General features: G+C 34.9%; 2 protein-coding genes across 2 annotated transcripts; both read right to left on the bottom strand.

Annotated features, from left to right (window-relative positions):
* Positions 1–1,681: 1,681 nt before the first annotated feature.
* Positions 1,682–2,855, bottom strand: LOC107822299 (uncharacterized). Its single transcript, XM_016648832.2, has 2 exons — positions 2,377–2,855; positions 1,682–1,995 (listed from the first exon to the last, which is right to left on the bottom strand). The coding sequence occupies exons 1-2, from the start codon at positions 2,810–2,812 to the stop codon at positions 1,904–1,906; spliced, it is 528 nt and encodes a 175-aa protein (XP_016504318.1). The 5' UTR covers positions 2,813–2,855; the 3' UTR covers positions 1,682–1,903.
* Positions 2,856–8,015: 5,160 nt separating this feature from the next.
* Positions 8,016–8,981, bottom strand: LOC107822298 (uncharacterized). Its single transcript, XM_016648831.1, has one exon. The coding sequence runs from the start codon at positions 8,979–8,981 to the stop codon at positions 8,016–8,018; it is 966 nt and encodes a 321-aa protein (XP_016504317.1).
* Positions 8,982–16,988: the final 8,007 nt, after the last annotated feature.

Below are 16,988 nucleotides of genomic sequence, written 5' to 3'. Positions count from 1 at the left end.
ATGACTGTCTATGAAATTTAACCCGAACTTTTTTATTTTGTGAAATGAAAAAATAACAAAACAAAAGAGTCCTTGATTTGCGAAGGATTCATCTCTAAAAGGCATTTTACATAAGATCCAAGACTTCAATATTGGAAACCGTAGAGACATAAGATCCAAATTAAAGTTCAATAATGCGAATAAAAAAACAAAATAGTCTTAACCAGCAAAGCTTCAGCTCTAGACAAAGTCATTTTACACAAGATCCAAAACTACAATAATGGAAATTGTATATTTGTAGATATAGAGGACAAAGATAGGAAGATGAAAAAAGATTGCACAACAAACTTGACGCTATTCTAACCACCTATATCATTTTCATTGTCTCCTTTCATAAATCAATAGCATAAATCTGATTTAGGAGGATCTCTCTTTTTTCTTCAAGAAGCTTAATAATCAACTTGAAATCCATTATGATAATTACTATCTTCCTTAACATTTTTTCTTATTCAATCAAAATTAATAATCTGACCAAACCTGTGGACCCAATGCTAGTAGCTGGTCAGCAAAAGTTTAGTATAAAGTCTAAAATTGATACTATTAACACATGGATCTACAGGCCACCCTGGTCTTTTCAAGCTTAAAGATTACAAATTATTTCTGTGGCCCACATTGCCCCTCATAATTGATATAATAGGTCATGCAATTACAGCAATGCAAATAAACCTCATCATGCATGTTGCTGCAGAAATGGATACACATTAAAATGGTGCTACAGATTTTCTTTCATTTCTTCTTCCAGTGCCCTAAACATTAGTGTGACCCTACCTAGCTACAAGTTATGTCTAACTCACGGGTAATTCTACATATGCACAATAACAATGAGTTACAACATAATTAACATGATTTACAGTTCTATAACAGAACTCTTTTATTGTTTGTTCCGAATAGTTTTTAATGTTATAGTAAAATTTTGTTATATAAAACATAGTTGGTTCCGGAAAAACTTGGTTTTTATAGTGAAGTATTGTTATAGAGAGATAAATTGTATTTCTATCTTTGACCATAGCTTGGACCATGTATCAATTTAGTCACTTCCTCTGCATACTGTGACACTATCATGTAAAGCAAGTTTTCCTTGATCACATTTTTTTTAAACTTTATTATATTTTAATTAGTTATTGTGATTTATAATACTATTATATAATTTTAAAATATGTAAAATTTATTTTAAAAATACCTAAAAACTCAGAAAAATATGTTGTTTAACCGGACTCCTGTCATAGGCACTGAAAAGGGAGGAGAATATTTATGACATGATCAAATATAGTCTTTTCGGATTTTCAACCATATATGCACACAGTTCTAGTATAATGAAAATATGCAATTGGCTGGCGTACCTTCTCCGGCCGCCAAAAGCTATATCCGCCCCTATCACATGTGTTATTTTATACTCCATTTGACTATGACCAAATTTATTTGAAGTCTGGTCATTCTCGAAATTAACTGTCATAAATGTCATTACCTTAATTATTCATGTTATATTTGTCTTCATTTTGAGTCAGATAGGCCAGGATTTAATGGTTGTAGCAGCCAACGCAGGCAATGATTTGAATTGGAAGTGAATATTTTAGGACAGAAGTATACCATATATGCTCACACGATATATTTCTGCTTTGGGTATTTCATGACTCATGATATATCAATTTCAACAGGCAAGTATTATTTAAAATGAAGATTTCAAAATTCTCAGTTTCATTCCAAAACTTTATACTGTTAGTTTCCACTTTATACAACCCTACAAGCACCTAAATGAGAACCTCAATGCACTTTATCTTTATCAAGCTTCAAGTCTTCAACCATCCTCAAATTGAGACAAAGCCAAAGCCAAAATTTAAAAAACAGAACCAAAACTGGAAGCATATCAGATTCCACTGACTGGAAGATCTTTATATCTTTCAATCTGAAATCCAGTCTCTTTCCTTCCTTCCTTCTTCATTAACACACCTGCATTTCCTGCAATGAAATTTAAGCTTAGATGTTAGAAAGAACACATATTTTGCATCTTCTATTAGGTTCAGAACAAACAAATTTCAGATCCAATTATATTAGCACCACTCCAGAGGCGGATGTTGCGTAGTTCCGAGGGATTCAACTGAACGGAACATATGCAGTGAATTCAGTGGTGGTAACATAAACATTAAACTCGTCAAATTTAAATTCTGGATGCTCCGACCACTTATATAGCCAAACATAATAGAAGGTAAAAACAAGTTCTTGAAAAACAATAACTAGTAGTTGTGATAAAAGGAGATCAGAGAAGACAAACTAATGAATCAAGAATTAATGAATTTTTGACAACGTTATATAAAGAATGAAAGAAATTAAAGAGGGTACCTTGAGGACTACAAATAGGAGGCTCTTCAAAGAGAGAAAGGGACATTTGTTTATGAGCCAAACCAATGTCAAACAAGATCAAACCAGAAGAAGGATCATAAACTATGATATCTTTCACTGGCAACCAAAGAAACAGCTCTTCTTGAGAAAGACCTTCCACTCCAATTAATCCACCATAGCTAAGGTTAGCTCTCACAACACTGTCAAAGAACACCCTTGTCTCAAATTTTGCAACACAAGGACTGTCTAAGTAGACTTGAAGATGACCATGTTGATCAAGATCATATGATTTTACAGCATTCTTTGGGAATAGCCCAGCTGGGAGGCCCCTGCTTCTGAGAAGATCATGGATTGAAGCTGAGGAAATGGTGAAAGAGAAGAGAAAAATGGATAGAAAAAGTGTATATATCTTGAGGAGGCTGTGAAGGTTGGCCATGGATTAGCTAGTGGTGTAAAAATGGTTCAAAGGAAGGAAGAAAAAAGGGTCGATTTTAACAAGGTTTATGGTGTGAGAAGGTGGGCCATATCCTCAATTATGTCTGACTAATTTACCATATTACCCTTTTTAATAATTCAAGATGTTGTCCCTATAAATGTGGTGTTGTATTTTATAAAAGAATATAAATTCAATCATTTCCCAAAGTACCTTCTTGGTCACTATGATTTGGGCATTTGTTAGCAACATATACTTACTAGGATAATTTGAACTTCGAGAGGTTTTGTCTATACATTTTTTTAATGCATTGATAAATAGACAACTGAGATTCATTATCAATGTTATTGTTACAATGCATACATTCACAAATGGACAATTGCGTGCTATTTGTAAGTATCGAAATAATCTAATACAAAAATAAGGAATTCCTCATCAACCCGTTTAAGCAAGTAAAAAGTTAAAGATCCAGTATAATAGGATCTCATTTAATCTAAAAAAGGTTCAATAAATCTCTCAACTTGTGTCATACCATTTTTGGGATAATTTTCTGTCCACCATTTTAATGTTCTTCAGCTTTCAAAGCAGTCATGTATGATGTATTCAAGGCAAAAGAATATAAGTATGAAGTACTAAATCAGAATTCACAATCTTCTGAGGTGGCGGCTATGGTCATTTTGGTCAATAACTCAAGTGGGGTAACCATTTAATTAGTGAAAAGGGTTAAAAAAAAATGAGATGGGGCCATGACAAGAGGGCATAATATGGGTTTGTTTGGGAAGCTACCAGCTAATTGGAATTGGTGTAATTATTAGGGTAGTAATTACATGACCTAGTAATTACATAGTTGTGTAATTATGATTACATGTTTGTTTGTCATAGTGTAATTACAGTGTAATTACAAGTTTATTGTTTGGTTGCACTAGTGTAATAACACAGTTAGATAAAATTTTAAATGGAGTAATTATCAAAACTTAAAAGTTAATACAATAAATATATGCCTACAAATTTTTGTAAGTATAAATGATATTATATTTGGTATTTAAGATGTATATTTTTCGTGAATATACATTAATTAGTAATCATATATTTATAACTAATATTGTAAAAATAATTATTATATATATTCTAAATAAATAATATTTAATTTAGGTACTTACAAAACTAATAATATTTAATTTAGATACTTACAAGAACTAAAAACATACGTTTTGTAAAATAACATGGAATTCATTTTTGATAAATTAAATTAATATTTATAAATATAATGTCATAACATTATTCAGATGTTTGACAAAATTAATCTATCAATTCTAACTAAAAAATGAGCAACATGCAATATGAGCCAATACTACTAAAACAAGTAAATTGGAACCATGAATATAATATAATTTTAAAATACAAAAAATAGTTTAACATATGTCAAATTCCAACATAATAATAGTAAGTTCCACTACAACTTAAGATTAGGAAATATATTAAGTTTATAACCACATTCAATAACGAAATTTCACTTTAATTGCATCACTCATTATCCAAGTTTGTTAATGACTCATTATTTCTAATATTAGGAGGTGTAATTTCAAAAAATAGAATAATAAAATAAATAAAATATAAGCAATTTCATAGGATCACAAGAAGTAAAGGTAGAGAAATAAAATATAAATAATGCACAAAGAAAATATATTTTAAAATTTAAAACAAAAAATTAAAAGTAAAAATAAAATTTAAAAATTTTAAAAATATAAATAAAAAGTTATAGAGAAAAAAAATTAAAATTAAAATAAAAGGGAAAGAAACTAAAATTCAACCTTGTAATTACCATCAATTCTCAAGTCCCCCTTGAGAATTGGAGAGTGTAATTACACCCCTCCAATTACACCCAATTTTATACTGACCAAGTAATTACTTGGCCAAATAAACATACTAAACTGTGTAATTATACCCAATTACACTCAAATCCAATTCTTAGATGGCTGACATGAAAAGGGCAGAAAAGGTACATACTAAAATAAGAAGTATAGGCGACACCAGACAATTGTCTTAGGGTTAAAGGTTAGTAATACATGGTGTGATAGCCAATCATGCCAGAAAGAAGCAGTTGCAGCTGCCACGGGCACAAGTAGAATTGCATAAATTACAACTTAGAACTGCTATCTGTTATTTTCATCAAAATCTCTTTTGACGGAAACTACGAGGTTCCACCTACTTTGAATCTTTCTCCTCATTTATTCTTATTATTATATATTCTCTCTAAAGTATTAAAAATGAATAAGAAAACTAAATCCGTATTGAAGTTAATTCACTTGAAAAATGTTCAAATTTCACTCTGAATCAACCTTACATGAGTAATACATGTTATTTGTATAAAATTGTGTAAACTGTCGGCATAGATTTGCATATTTATTGGCATCAAATTTGTAAAGAACCAAATACTTATTTGCGATTATTTATTATAACAAATAAAATAAAATAGAAGACAAATTCATAGACGGTCAAGGTCGTGGGAGGGGTATTAAGGGGTAAATTTTTTTGCCACAAAGTACCCAAAATCGCGGGCATTAAGACAAAGCATGGGACAGAGAAAAAATGCCATGGTATAAAAAATAGCTTTTTCAAGGGGCTAGTAATCTTAATTAATAAAAGATATGATTCGTAATGATATTCTAGGCAACCACTTTCTTTCTCTTTATGACTTTTTATGCCTCGCCGAATTATTTTTCGTGCATGTAGTGATTGGAATGTCTTGTGCTTGTCTTAAACCTGACTTTCCTTTCCACTCATTCCATTCTTTATTAATAAAAAAATATAATTAGCTATTCTTAATGTTTCATCCTTGTGACATTGCTCTAACTTTTCCAAACCTCTAAACTTGTTACAATATATTTATATTCGCTATGGTTTTATTTAGAACCTTATATCCCTTCGTCTCCAATAAGGTTGTTGAAGAGCTTACGTTCAAAGAATATTGAATCATGAAAAATATGCCCACTTCTATTAAATCAATGACTGTGTGAAGAAAAAAAATCTTGGTAAATTATTATCGTTCATTTATATTTTTCAGAAATAATAATTGCTTCATAATACAAAATTAGTTATTCCATTAAATTTCCCCTAAAATCTTTTTCCTAAGAACGTTAAGTGGTAGTACAATCAGCAAGTCAGCAAACCATGCTATTATCAAAGGAAGACAAAGAGGACATGTCAAAGAAAATGCAACAGTTTGTCAAAGTAAATAAATAAAAAAGAAAGTTTAACAGCTGTTGAGTTTGAAAGAAGAGAAAGGTTGATCATTGCATTTTCAGGCAAATCATGATTAAATTTTCTTTTAATCTGTAGCAGGACAATAAATAATAGTAATTCTTCTATGCTAACTGTGTCTCGGAAGAGGTGATTAGGCAAGACATGGCGGAGCTTCAATTTACTAAGGATATGACTTTTGATAGGAGAGTATGGAGGTTGGGGATTAAGGTAGAAGGTTAGTATATATGCGTGAGTGTCTCCTTTTCATGCCGGTTACATTAGTATTAGTCTTGTATGTTTTTATCTTCTTATCCGTAAGTTTCTTTTACTATATATTGGCTCATTTGCTTCGGTTATTCTGTCTTTATATCACCTATTTTACTGTTGTTACTATTTGTTATTTTTGCTTCTTTTTCATTTTTTTTTTGAGCCGAGGTCTATCGGAAATAATCTCTCTAGCTTCATAAAGTAGAGACAAATTACGTGGGATCACACTAAATTTGTTATTGTTGCTTTTATGAATCTATGCCAACTTTATTTTCCTAGATGGCTAGATATTTTTTTTTTTATTTAAAAATTGTTAGCCTACACATAGGTCCACCAAAGTGGAATTGTGTGAAGCTCATGTGAGCTTAAGAGCTTATGAGCTCCAGCTCTCAACCACTAGATTTAAACTACTATTATATGTTTTTGCTTTTTATTTGTCCTGCTAATATCTCATAATTAGTTAATCTCATGTCTGCTTAGAGGTTTCACCTAAGGAATATCTCCTTTTAGTTAAACGTACCTTATATCTAGATAAATAAAATTGGACCAAGATAACTAATACCGTGTTTGGCAAACGTGGAGAAATCAGCTTATTTTGATAAGTGCTTAATTCAAAAGTTTTTTTGAAAAAAATAATTTTGGAGAGAAATAATTTGTATATGGCTAATCACTTTAAAAAGCACTTCTGAGCAATAATTTGTGTTTGACCAAGATTTTCAGAAAATGCTTTTAAGTAACAAATTACGAATAAGGATATGAATAGTTTTACTTAATAGTTAATATTATAAGTAAATAAATAATCTCAAAAATTTGTTATTACAGGCAATAATTAAATCTTTTCATTTTATTTAAGTACAAAATGAAAATAAAATAAAAAAGTATTTAATTCTTTTAATATAAATTAAATATATTAAAATTCATTCAACAAATACAAAAGCATTCACCCCTAAAGTCATTCTATATTAGAAAGTTATCTAAAAATAAGAAGAAATACTTATACATTAATATCCTAAGTATTAGGTTTAACGGTTATTTTGGTATATATTATATTTTGTTAAGGTATTTTAGGTAAGAAGAAAAAACAAAACTGCTTCTGCTTTTGCTTTTGGGAGTAAGTTACTTTTTTCTGCTTCTCAGAAACTACTTCTGCTTCTTCCCAGAAGTACTTTCCCCCAGAGAAGCCTGGCCAAACAACTAAAGTTAGGGGAAAAAAATTGATCTCGAGAAAAAAAGCACTATTGGCCAGCTTGGCCAATCAGGATATAAAACAGTAACTAAATGACAATAACAGCATAACAAAATAAATTAATTAATTAATTAATAAATAAACTACAGAGACTAGATTACAGCAAGATTCACACAAGAAAGCAATTTGTAAAATATCTTATTATTTGGAGAGAGAATGAAGTGTTGTTCATTATCCTGTGGGCTTAAATACCAGCCTCTGTTTGATACAGGGTTCGAACACTTGACCTAACACATACGTGCTGCATTATTACCGCTGAACAAATGCTCTGGGGGCGAGGAAAATGGAAATTACTGGATACTTTGTTTTTGTAAACTAGCCCTTGAGTCACATTAACTTCAGCCTTATGTTTCAAACAGCACAGAACTGTCAAAGGAACTAGTACTAAATTGCAAATGAAGTGTGGCCATTTGCTACAATTATTCTTGAACAAATTGGATAAGGTATTTCTTAACAATCACTCATAAAATAAGGTTGTTGCTGATTGTAGTAATTTTGATTGCTATAAGCTGAATTCCCATATCTTTCATTACCACCATATCCAAAGGGATTCCCAAAAAGATAATCTGCAGTACTTTGCCATTGTTCATTGCTGCTATCTTCAGAACTGTTTATATAGTTCAAGTTTCTTCTTTGGTTTTGTTTGGCTAAGCAGGGCCAGTAACCAAATAGGCTTTCACATAAATCCATAGATTCCAAGCCTGAACCATAAGGAATTTGCTGCAATTGCCTCCCATAATCATATCCATATTCCCCTATAGTTCCATTTCCAGCAACAAAATCTTTATCTTGTTGAAGAGGTACTATTGGTTTTTCAAGAATGTCATCCTCAAGAATGGGTTTTTCTTTGACACCAGATAAAGGCATTCGCTCATCTTTGACATCCATCTCTTTGCTTTGATCCTGAGGTTCTTCTGGCTGATTATTGTGGCTTACATAGGGTGAAGGAATTGATCCATAGTCGAAAGACTCGAATCCTTTAAGTCCATTAGATTTAGGAACCGATCGAGGATAACAGATTTTATTGGAGGGGCTAAGGGATTTGCCATAGGTTTGAGCCATGTCATAGCCACCACCATAAGGGGTTGGATCATATTCTTCAAACAGAGTGTCATCATGTTCTTTAGTTGAATCAGAGATTATGTATCGCGTCTCCAAAGAATTAGCAGCCTTTTCATAGTGGATAAGTTTTGGCTCAGTAGAATTGTGAACAGAGTAACTTAATTGTGGATGCATTTGAGTAGTGTAGTAGTAATTGTAATTAGTACTCTGTTCAATTTGCTCTGAATTGCTATATCCATAGTAAGAATATGATATTGAAGACTGAATTGGAAAAGCATTATAATCATAAAGGGCACTGAAATAAGGAGTCAAGTGGCACTCACCAGCATCACCATTGTAGTCATAGAAAGCCATCTATTGGACCCTTCAAATTTCTGAGAACAATTGCTAGGGAGACTGCAAATTTTGATAGTTTTATCTGCTTCGTATTTGATGAATACGCATATTATTAAGGTAATATAATTTCAGCCATATCACATATGCTAAATGGATACTGATAGAGAAAGGAAGAACATGGGCACTGGATAATGGTTGGTTGGGATGATGCTATAATAATGCAAGCAGATAAGAAAATAGAAAAAGGAAGTGTGTGACTGTTCTGCACTTACTCTATGAACAAAGACAAGCACGTCAAATTCACATGATTGATACTGGACTAATATTTAGTACTATGAAAGTGTGAATATATATATATATATATATATATATATATATATATATATATATATATATATATATATATATATATAATATTTAGTGCTATGAAAGTGTGAACGAGATAGGTCATAATACTAGTACGGTCTAAGATATATATACTGGAAGCAGTGTAATTCTTTTCCTTTTAAACATTATTTAGTGTAATTTGACTTATTATTGCAAGTTATTTACTCTTTTCAGGTTGTAAGATCATGCTTGTTTTAAACAGTTACCTATTGTTTACATGTAACTTAACATAATGGTGGAACAAAAACAAAATTGATGAAGCATAATGGTGGAACAAAATTATATATTGTCAGTTAAAAAAAAAATTGAACTTCTAAGAAATTTATGTACCTAGGGTGTTCAGTAAATTTCGAACTAATCAGCTCGTTGGTATGCAACAGTTGAAACGTTTGTGCAGTGGAAGCATGTGTGGACCTTATGAAATAGACGGATCAAGACTCTTTAGAAACTCTCTTTTCCTGACATGGGTATATGTAACTAATTTAAGTATTTCATATAATATATAAGAATATGCAGTCTTTTTCTAATTTTAGATATATTTCAAAGAACTGTATGAACACCTATAAGACACATGTTCAACATGAATGTGTCAAGACAAATAAGTTATCCAAATGACGCAGATGAGAAAACATGACTAGATCCATCCTGCTTCCACCCAAACTAGTGAACTGCTTTTTATTATTGATGTGCATTCTTTGCTTTGGCTGCTAATAACATCGACATGAAAAAACAGCCTAGCGGTTAGTGAAGCGGATGAGTGTATTGGAAAAAAATTGAATTTATATATGTTGAGACACGTGGACTGGTCAAATAGTCAAAGAATTATAATTAGTGAAGAGTCACGGGCAACAATAGAAACGAGCAAAGGCAAAGGAAGAGGCACGGGAAGGATTCAGCACCCGTACCTATTTAGATCATTTATCAAAAGGAACGGATCTGACCATAATAAAGAGCAGATACAGAATTCGATAGACATTAAATACCGGATACGTTAGAGAATTTGTATTGATTACAATGATTGTGTAATGTAGCATTCAATGTTTTTAATTATTCATAATAGCCTCATTATGATTTGAAGGAAACGCATATCTTCAAGACACCGATAAAATGGAGGTATCTAGTCACTTGTAAAGACAGACACAATTGAAATATACTCTAATTCACTTGTTTTTCTCCTAATTACATTCTGGTTACTCCAAATTATTCTCTTCTACATATTCTTTTGATTATCAGTAATCCGCGTTCTTCTAAATTCTAGCTTTGACTGAAATTCTATTTTTTGGTTAAACAAATTGGTTCCGTTACCGGGAATCTGATAATCTATTTTCTTTTAACTTGACCTTCCTTGTTACATCAATTATGTCGAATAACAATGACAACACCCCAGGAAACCAAGAGAACCAACAAAGTCAGGGAGACCCACAGAACATTAACATTCAAGTTCCTACTCCGCAGGACTCTCCACGACAATCTCGTGAGGGTACTCCCGATGGATCTCAAATAAACGAGTATGCTCAATTTGAAAATGCTGAAGCTGTTGATGAAGCTCTGCAGAAGTTAATTACTGCTCAGGTCAACAAAGCTGTTGAAGCGCTTGTTAACCAGTTACCTGTTGTAGCACCCACACCTTCTCCAAATAATAACACTATAGAAAACCCTCGTTCCGGGTTTGTTAACTCAGGCAGCGGTGGAACCCCCAGTAAATCGCAGGAGAGAGAACCAGGTAATGTAATTAATTTTGATTTACAAAATTTAGTACTAACCTTGCAGAAACAGCTCAAGGAGCAAAGTGAACGCATAGAGCAGATACTCGGGGTGCCGCCCATAATCAAAGGGGTAGACATGGACAGATATTCGCAACAACTCTGGAAGCCGAGTGCTGCCCCACTCCCAATTCCAAAAAAGTTCAAAATGCCTGATATTCCAAAGTATGATGGAACAACAGACCCACGGGACCACGGGACTGTATTCACAACGGGCGTAAAAGGCAATGATTTGACTAAGCAGGAGATCGAATAGGTATTAGTCAAGAAATTTGGTGAAACACTCACCAAAGGAGCACTAACGTGGTATTCCCTTTTACCTGAAAATTCTATAAATTCTTTTGCTGAGCTTGCAGATTCTTTCATCAAAGCACACTCGGGAGCCAAAAAGTGGAAAAAAGAATGGAGGATATTTTCAAAATTAAGCAAGGAGATTCAGAATTGCTTAGAGAATTCGTGGACAGATTTCAACGCGAAAGAATGACATTACCGCGTGTACCTGATAACTGGGCAGCTATAGCTTTCACAAGCAATTTGAATGAACAAAGCTCGAAAGCTACGAGGAGATTAAAGGAAAGCCTTCAAGAATTCCCAGCTACAATGTGGAACGATGTTTATAACAGGTATAGCACGAAGTTGAGGATTGAGGAAGATATTGTTCCTCGATCTCAAAAAGAAGAAAATATACGTTCAAGACGTGCAGAGAATGAAAAAAGATTCGGTAAAAATAGGTACGAGCCCTAAATGGGACCTGCGGGGAAAGACTCACGGTCAAAACAGGATAATCAAAGGCACGATCACAGATCAAGAAACAGAGAATCGGGTTCTTCATCAAGATTTAGAAACGAGCGAAAAAACTATGAATCATAGGATGATGATAGAAATTTAAAAGCGAGATTCGGAGGTTACAACTTCAACGTCAGCACTTTCAACGTCAGCACTTCCGAGCTCGTAGCTGTTTTGAAAAGCATGGGAGATAAGGTTCGATGGCCAAAGGAAATGAGATCGAATCCAAACAGGCGCAACCCTGACCATTGGTGCGAGTTCCATAATGATCATGGGCATAAAATAGCAGATTGCAGATTTTTACAAAGTGAAGTTGATCATTTATTAAAACAAGGATATCTTACAGAGTTGTTCAGCGAGAAAGGCAAGCAAGCTTACATGAAGAACAGGCAGGAGCCTCCAAAATCACCTTCTCCCAAAATAACTGTTAACGTTATAAGTGGGGGTGAAGACATTAATGGTGTGTTATATACTGCAGCTAACAAAACTTCCAAAATAACTAATACCCAAGGGAAACGGGTGCGGCATGTTCTAGAAGAAGGCATTATTACATTCAATGATGCAGATACAAATGGCATATTAATCCCTCATAACGATGTCACACCTCCTTTTTCCGCACCCGCGTGGGTACAAGGGAAGTTTTTTCCAATTAAAAGACAATCGAAACGGGATTGGTTTATTTATTTCAGAGTCGCCACTTGGGAGATTTAGGGTGTCCCAAGTCACCAATTTTAATCCCGAATCGAGGAAAAGAATGACTCATATTACAGTCTGCGTACCAGAAATCCGGATAAGGAATTCTGTTAACCCGGGAGAAGGTGTTAGGCATTCCTGAGTTCCGTGGTTCTAGCACGGTCGCTCAACTGTTATATTCGGCTTGATTATCTGATTTTATACGAATATGAACTAATGTGCCAACTTTACCTTTTAACCACTTTTATCATTATTTTTACGAGAATTGCAACGTCGTGAAAATATATCTCGAACCACGTTACATCAATGCACCCGTGGTTATTGACATATCTCGACTCGTTTGGGATTTAGATTTGGGTCACATAAACGTGCACCCGAGTTAAGGAAAATAAATTATTAAAGGCGTGCCTAACGCCACTAGCGTATTGTTATTTTTGGGGAAGGCCGTAAAATTTGCTAAACGGCATGTCCCGAATTCTAGGTGTTTTAATATATATACATTTAGAGGGCCCCGCAACTTGTGCATTTGTTTGTCGAGGCACGTCTCAGTCATTATTAAAAGGATTTACAACGTCATGGAAATGCATCTCAGACCACGTCACAATCAATGTACCCGTGATTAGAGACACATTTCGATTTCGTTGAGACTTGGATTTGGGTCACATAAATGTGCACCCGAGTTTAAGGAGATAATATTATTAAAGGCGCGCCTAAAGCAACTAGCGCATTATTATTTTGGGTAAGGCCGTGAAATTTGTTAAACGGCCCGCCCCGGAATCTAAGTATTTAATACATATATTTTGTGAGGGCTCCGAAATCTGTACATTTTTAATTTGGTGAAGCTTGTCTCGTTTTTTTTACTTATTATTTTTAAAAGGATGCCATTTTTATGCCTTTAACAATACTAAAACTTACGGCCTCTTTACAACTCAAATCCCATAACTTGTTAGAAGTTTAATAAAAGGAGTTTAGCGAATGAGTGTTTCGGGAGTAGTAACAGCATGCACTAATACTAATTTTTTGTCCGAATGACCTAAGCAAAGGAAAGGACGAACAGATTAACGTCAAACTTGTGTCATAGAACGACTAGTCCAACTTAATTAAATGACATCAAATAAACAAGAATAACATAACATAAAAATGAACCAAAATGCAGACAGTGAAACATAGGCAGAAAATTTCCATACCAATTTTTATATTGCATCTCGAACATTCAACGTAACGTTTCCTTATCTAATACTTGAGGTTTACTAACCTGAACAAACAGAAACGGATAGAGCCACGGACCAACCCTCTACATCGACCTCAACGAACAACCTCGACGTACCGGACCTCGACGAACAAGAGACGACCTCAACGGACTGAAACAGAAAACTCGGACCAAGACTGTCGACGACCCGAGACGTTGGCTGACTGCTGGTTTTATTCTTTCGACGCCACAGATTGATATGAGAAGTTAAAGCAGAAGGGATCGCTTGGATGTGAGAAAGAAGCAGGTATGGAGGTGATGAAACGAACCGCTGCAACAACGGCTGCTCGGCAACGCAGCACGCGACTACAGCTGCTGCCCGATCGACGAAGCGACAGTAGGGTCGACGGGGCTGAACGGAGTTTACTGTGCACTGGACGATGCAGCAGCAATAGTTGCTGCTTGACGGGGGCTGAAGGGTCGTTTGGGCAAGGTGATGAGGCTGCAATGGCGGGGAAGCTGACGGGCTGGGGATGGGTTCTGCGAGTGGTCGCGATGGAGATTGGAGGTGGTAGGCAGCAATGGTGGTGGTATTTTCGACGTGAGGAAGACGATGGAGTTGGGGCTGGTTATGGCATTTGGACGTAGGGTCGACGGACAGCGACGACACAGCAGCAACAGCTGCTGCTCGACGGCTTTAATGGAGGTTCGCCGGAAAATGGTTTGACGGAGCTAGGAGTAGGAGGAGTGGTGATGGTTTTCGGCGTTGGTTTTGGACAGTGTCGACGATGGCAGAGCTGGGGGGTTGCAGACGATTTGGGTGGTGGTTTGTTGGTGTAGGGTTTTTGTTAGGTTTTTGGTGAGGAAGAAGGAGAATGAACAGTGCCCTCCAAAATTTTCTCCAAGTTCCCCTAGGGTTTTCTGTTGGTTCTTCTCTTTGAAGAAGATCAACAGTGCTCGTTTTCAAATTTTCCAAAAGTCCTCCCTTTTCAAAATCCGTGTTCGTGTATTAATTAGCCTTTTGCCAAGAAAAATGAGCCCCACGCGTGGTGGGGTTCAAGGCTTGTGTCCCCCACGCGTGGTGGGGTTTCCCATGTGTCGTGTTCCGTCCGTGTTCCCCACGCGTGTCCCCCATGTGTGGTGGACTCGGATTATTATGGGCTAGGTCTGAAAATTAGGCCTAACACTGGGTAGTTTGAACCCGAATATTATTCTTTTTCCCGGACCCGAGAATAAGAACACGACGTTGTTTGACTAATCCTACGTAAGCGAAATAGCTATCAAAATAAGACTAATATTTAAACAAAACTATATCTTTTTTAATATTTTTCAAGATTAAAATAGCTACAAAATATTAATAAAACTATTTTTTGTAATTTTTGTTTTTTATATAAAGATAAAATATAAAGTAATATTTTTGTATTTTTTCCAAAATTAAAATGACTATAAAACATTAATAGAACTATATATTTTTGGTAATTATCGAAATTATATAAAGTACAAAAATAAAGTACAATTTTTGTATTTTTTCAAGTTTATGAGAAATACATAAACTAAAAATTTATATATATATTTTTGTAATTTTTTCTTTTGCGACGAAATAAAGTAAAAATGGTTAAAATGGCTATACTAGACCCAATTTCACATATTCACGCTAAAAATGTGAAAATTCTCGGGGAGGGTCAAAAATCAGGTGTCTACATCTGCCCCTCTTTGACTGGAAACACGAAGAGTTTTCCGACAAAGAACGACTAGACATGTTTTTGACCCGACCATTACTTGGACGGACTACACTAAGGAAAGGAAGGGAATGTGACCGAGCCCTGGTATCTGAGCTGCCTACATATCCTTGGTTATACAGGAATCAGGCCACGTGTAATTCAGAAAAGAGAGAGATGGTAGAGTGTACCGAGGTGGAGAGCCGATCGAGGTGCCGTTCCGTTGAGGTTCCGGTCTGCGGTCCTGTCATTACATCAAAAATGAAAATGAGAAAGGCTAACTAAACCTATCCGCTGCTAGTTACAAGGATTCCTATCTATAAGTCTTCTGAAACTTGATCTTGAGTCTTGAATGGTGCTTCATACAGACTTTGGATTTGAACCTTGACACTTGCTAGTTGTAGGTGCTAGTTCTTGAGCAGACCACATCTGTTCTCCACTTCCGTACTTTGGGTTCTTTTTCTTTTTCTTTTTTCTCTTTTTTTTCTTTTTTTTTTTTCTCTTTTTGTTTTTGTTTTTTGTGACCAGCTTTTGTTGGTCATCCCAGACTGTTGACCCACATTCTTGAGGCGAGCTTCTACTATTTCTAACTTGGATTGAATGCTGGGGATTTCTGTTGCAACCTTCTGCTTTCCAGTGGGTCACTGCTTGATCTTGAAAAATGTTCCTCTGTTCTATAGGCAGACTCCTGACTTCTTCGATCTTCGACATACAACAACCTCCGTTCTACAGGCGGGTCCCTGACAACCAAAACAAACAAAACAAACAAAATTTCCTAACCAGTTTGTACTGGGAAGATTTGTGAGTCGTTAGCAAAATTGTAACTCATTTACACTACTGATGCAATAATGAGAGTAAACTAAAGACTAGACTAGGATGTGCATCTCCTACGAGTAAAACCAAAAACTCTTGCTAGCAAATGCGTCTGCTAAAATAAAACCTCAATGACTCAAACTAGAAAGTGCTTCTTCTATGGTTGAATCGGAATGAGCTAAACTTGGAAGTGCGTCTCCTAAGAGTGAAAACTTCAGCGACTAGAACGAAGAAGTGCGTCTACTATGAATAAAAATCTCAATTCCGGAAGTGCGACTTCTGAAATAAAGTATAACCTGAAAAAGTTAAACTAGGAAGTGCGTCTCCTAAAGCAAAAGTATAACCTGAGCGAATCAGACTAGGAAGTGTGTCTCCTAATAATGAAAACTTAATTCAGGAAGTGTGTTTCCTGTGCATGAAATTAAACTTAGGAAGTGCATCTCCTAGGGGTAAAATAGTCTTAGGAAGTGCGTCTCCTATGGGTGAAACCTTAATGATTTTGAACTAGGAAGTGTGTCTCCTATGAATGAAAATAATTTAGGAAGTGCGTCTCCTATACGTGAAATCTTAATTTAGGAAGTGCGTCTCTTATTGGTAAAACTAAACTTAGGAAGTGCGTCTCCTATGAGTAAAATGAACTTAGGAAGTGCGTCTCCTATGGGGTAAAAGTAAACTT

The sequence above is a fragment of the Nicotiana tabacum genome, chromosome 3, assembly GCF_000715075.1.
Source record: "Nicotiana tabacum cultivar K326 chromosome 3, ASM71507v2, whole genome shotgun sequence".
NCBI lineage: Eukaryota > Viridiplantae > Streptophyta > Magnoliopsida > Solanales > Solanaceae > Nicotiana > Nicotiana tabacum.
This window is presented reverse-complemented; position numbering and strand designations above follow the sequence as displayed.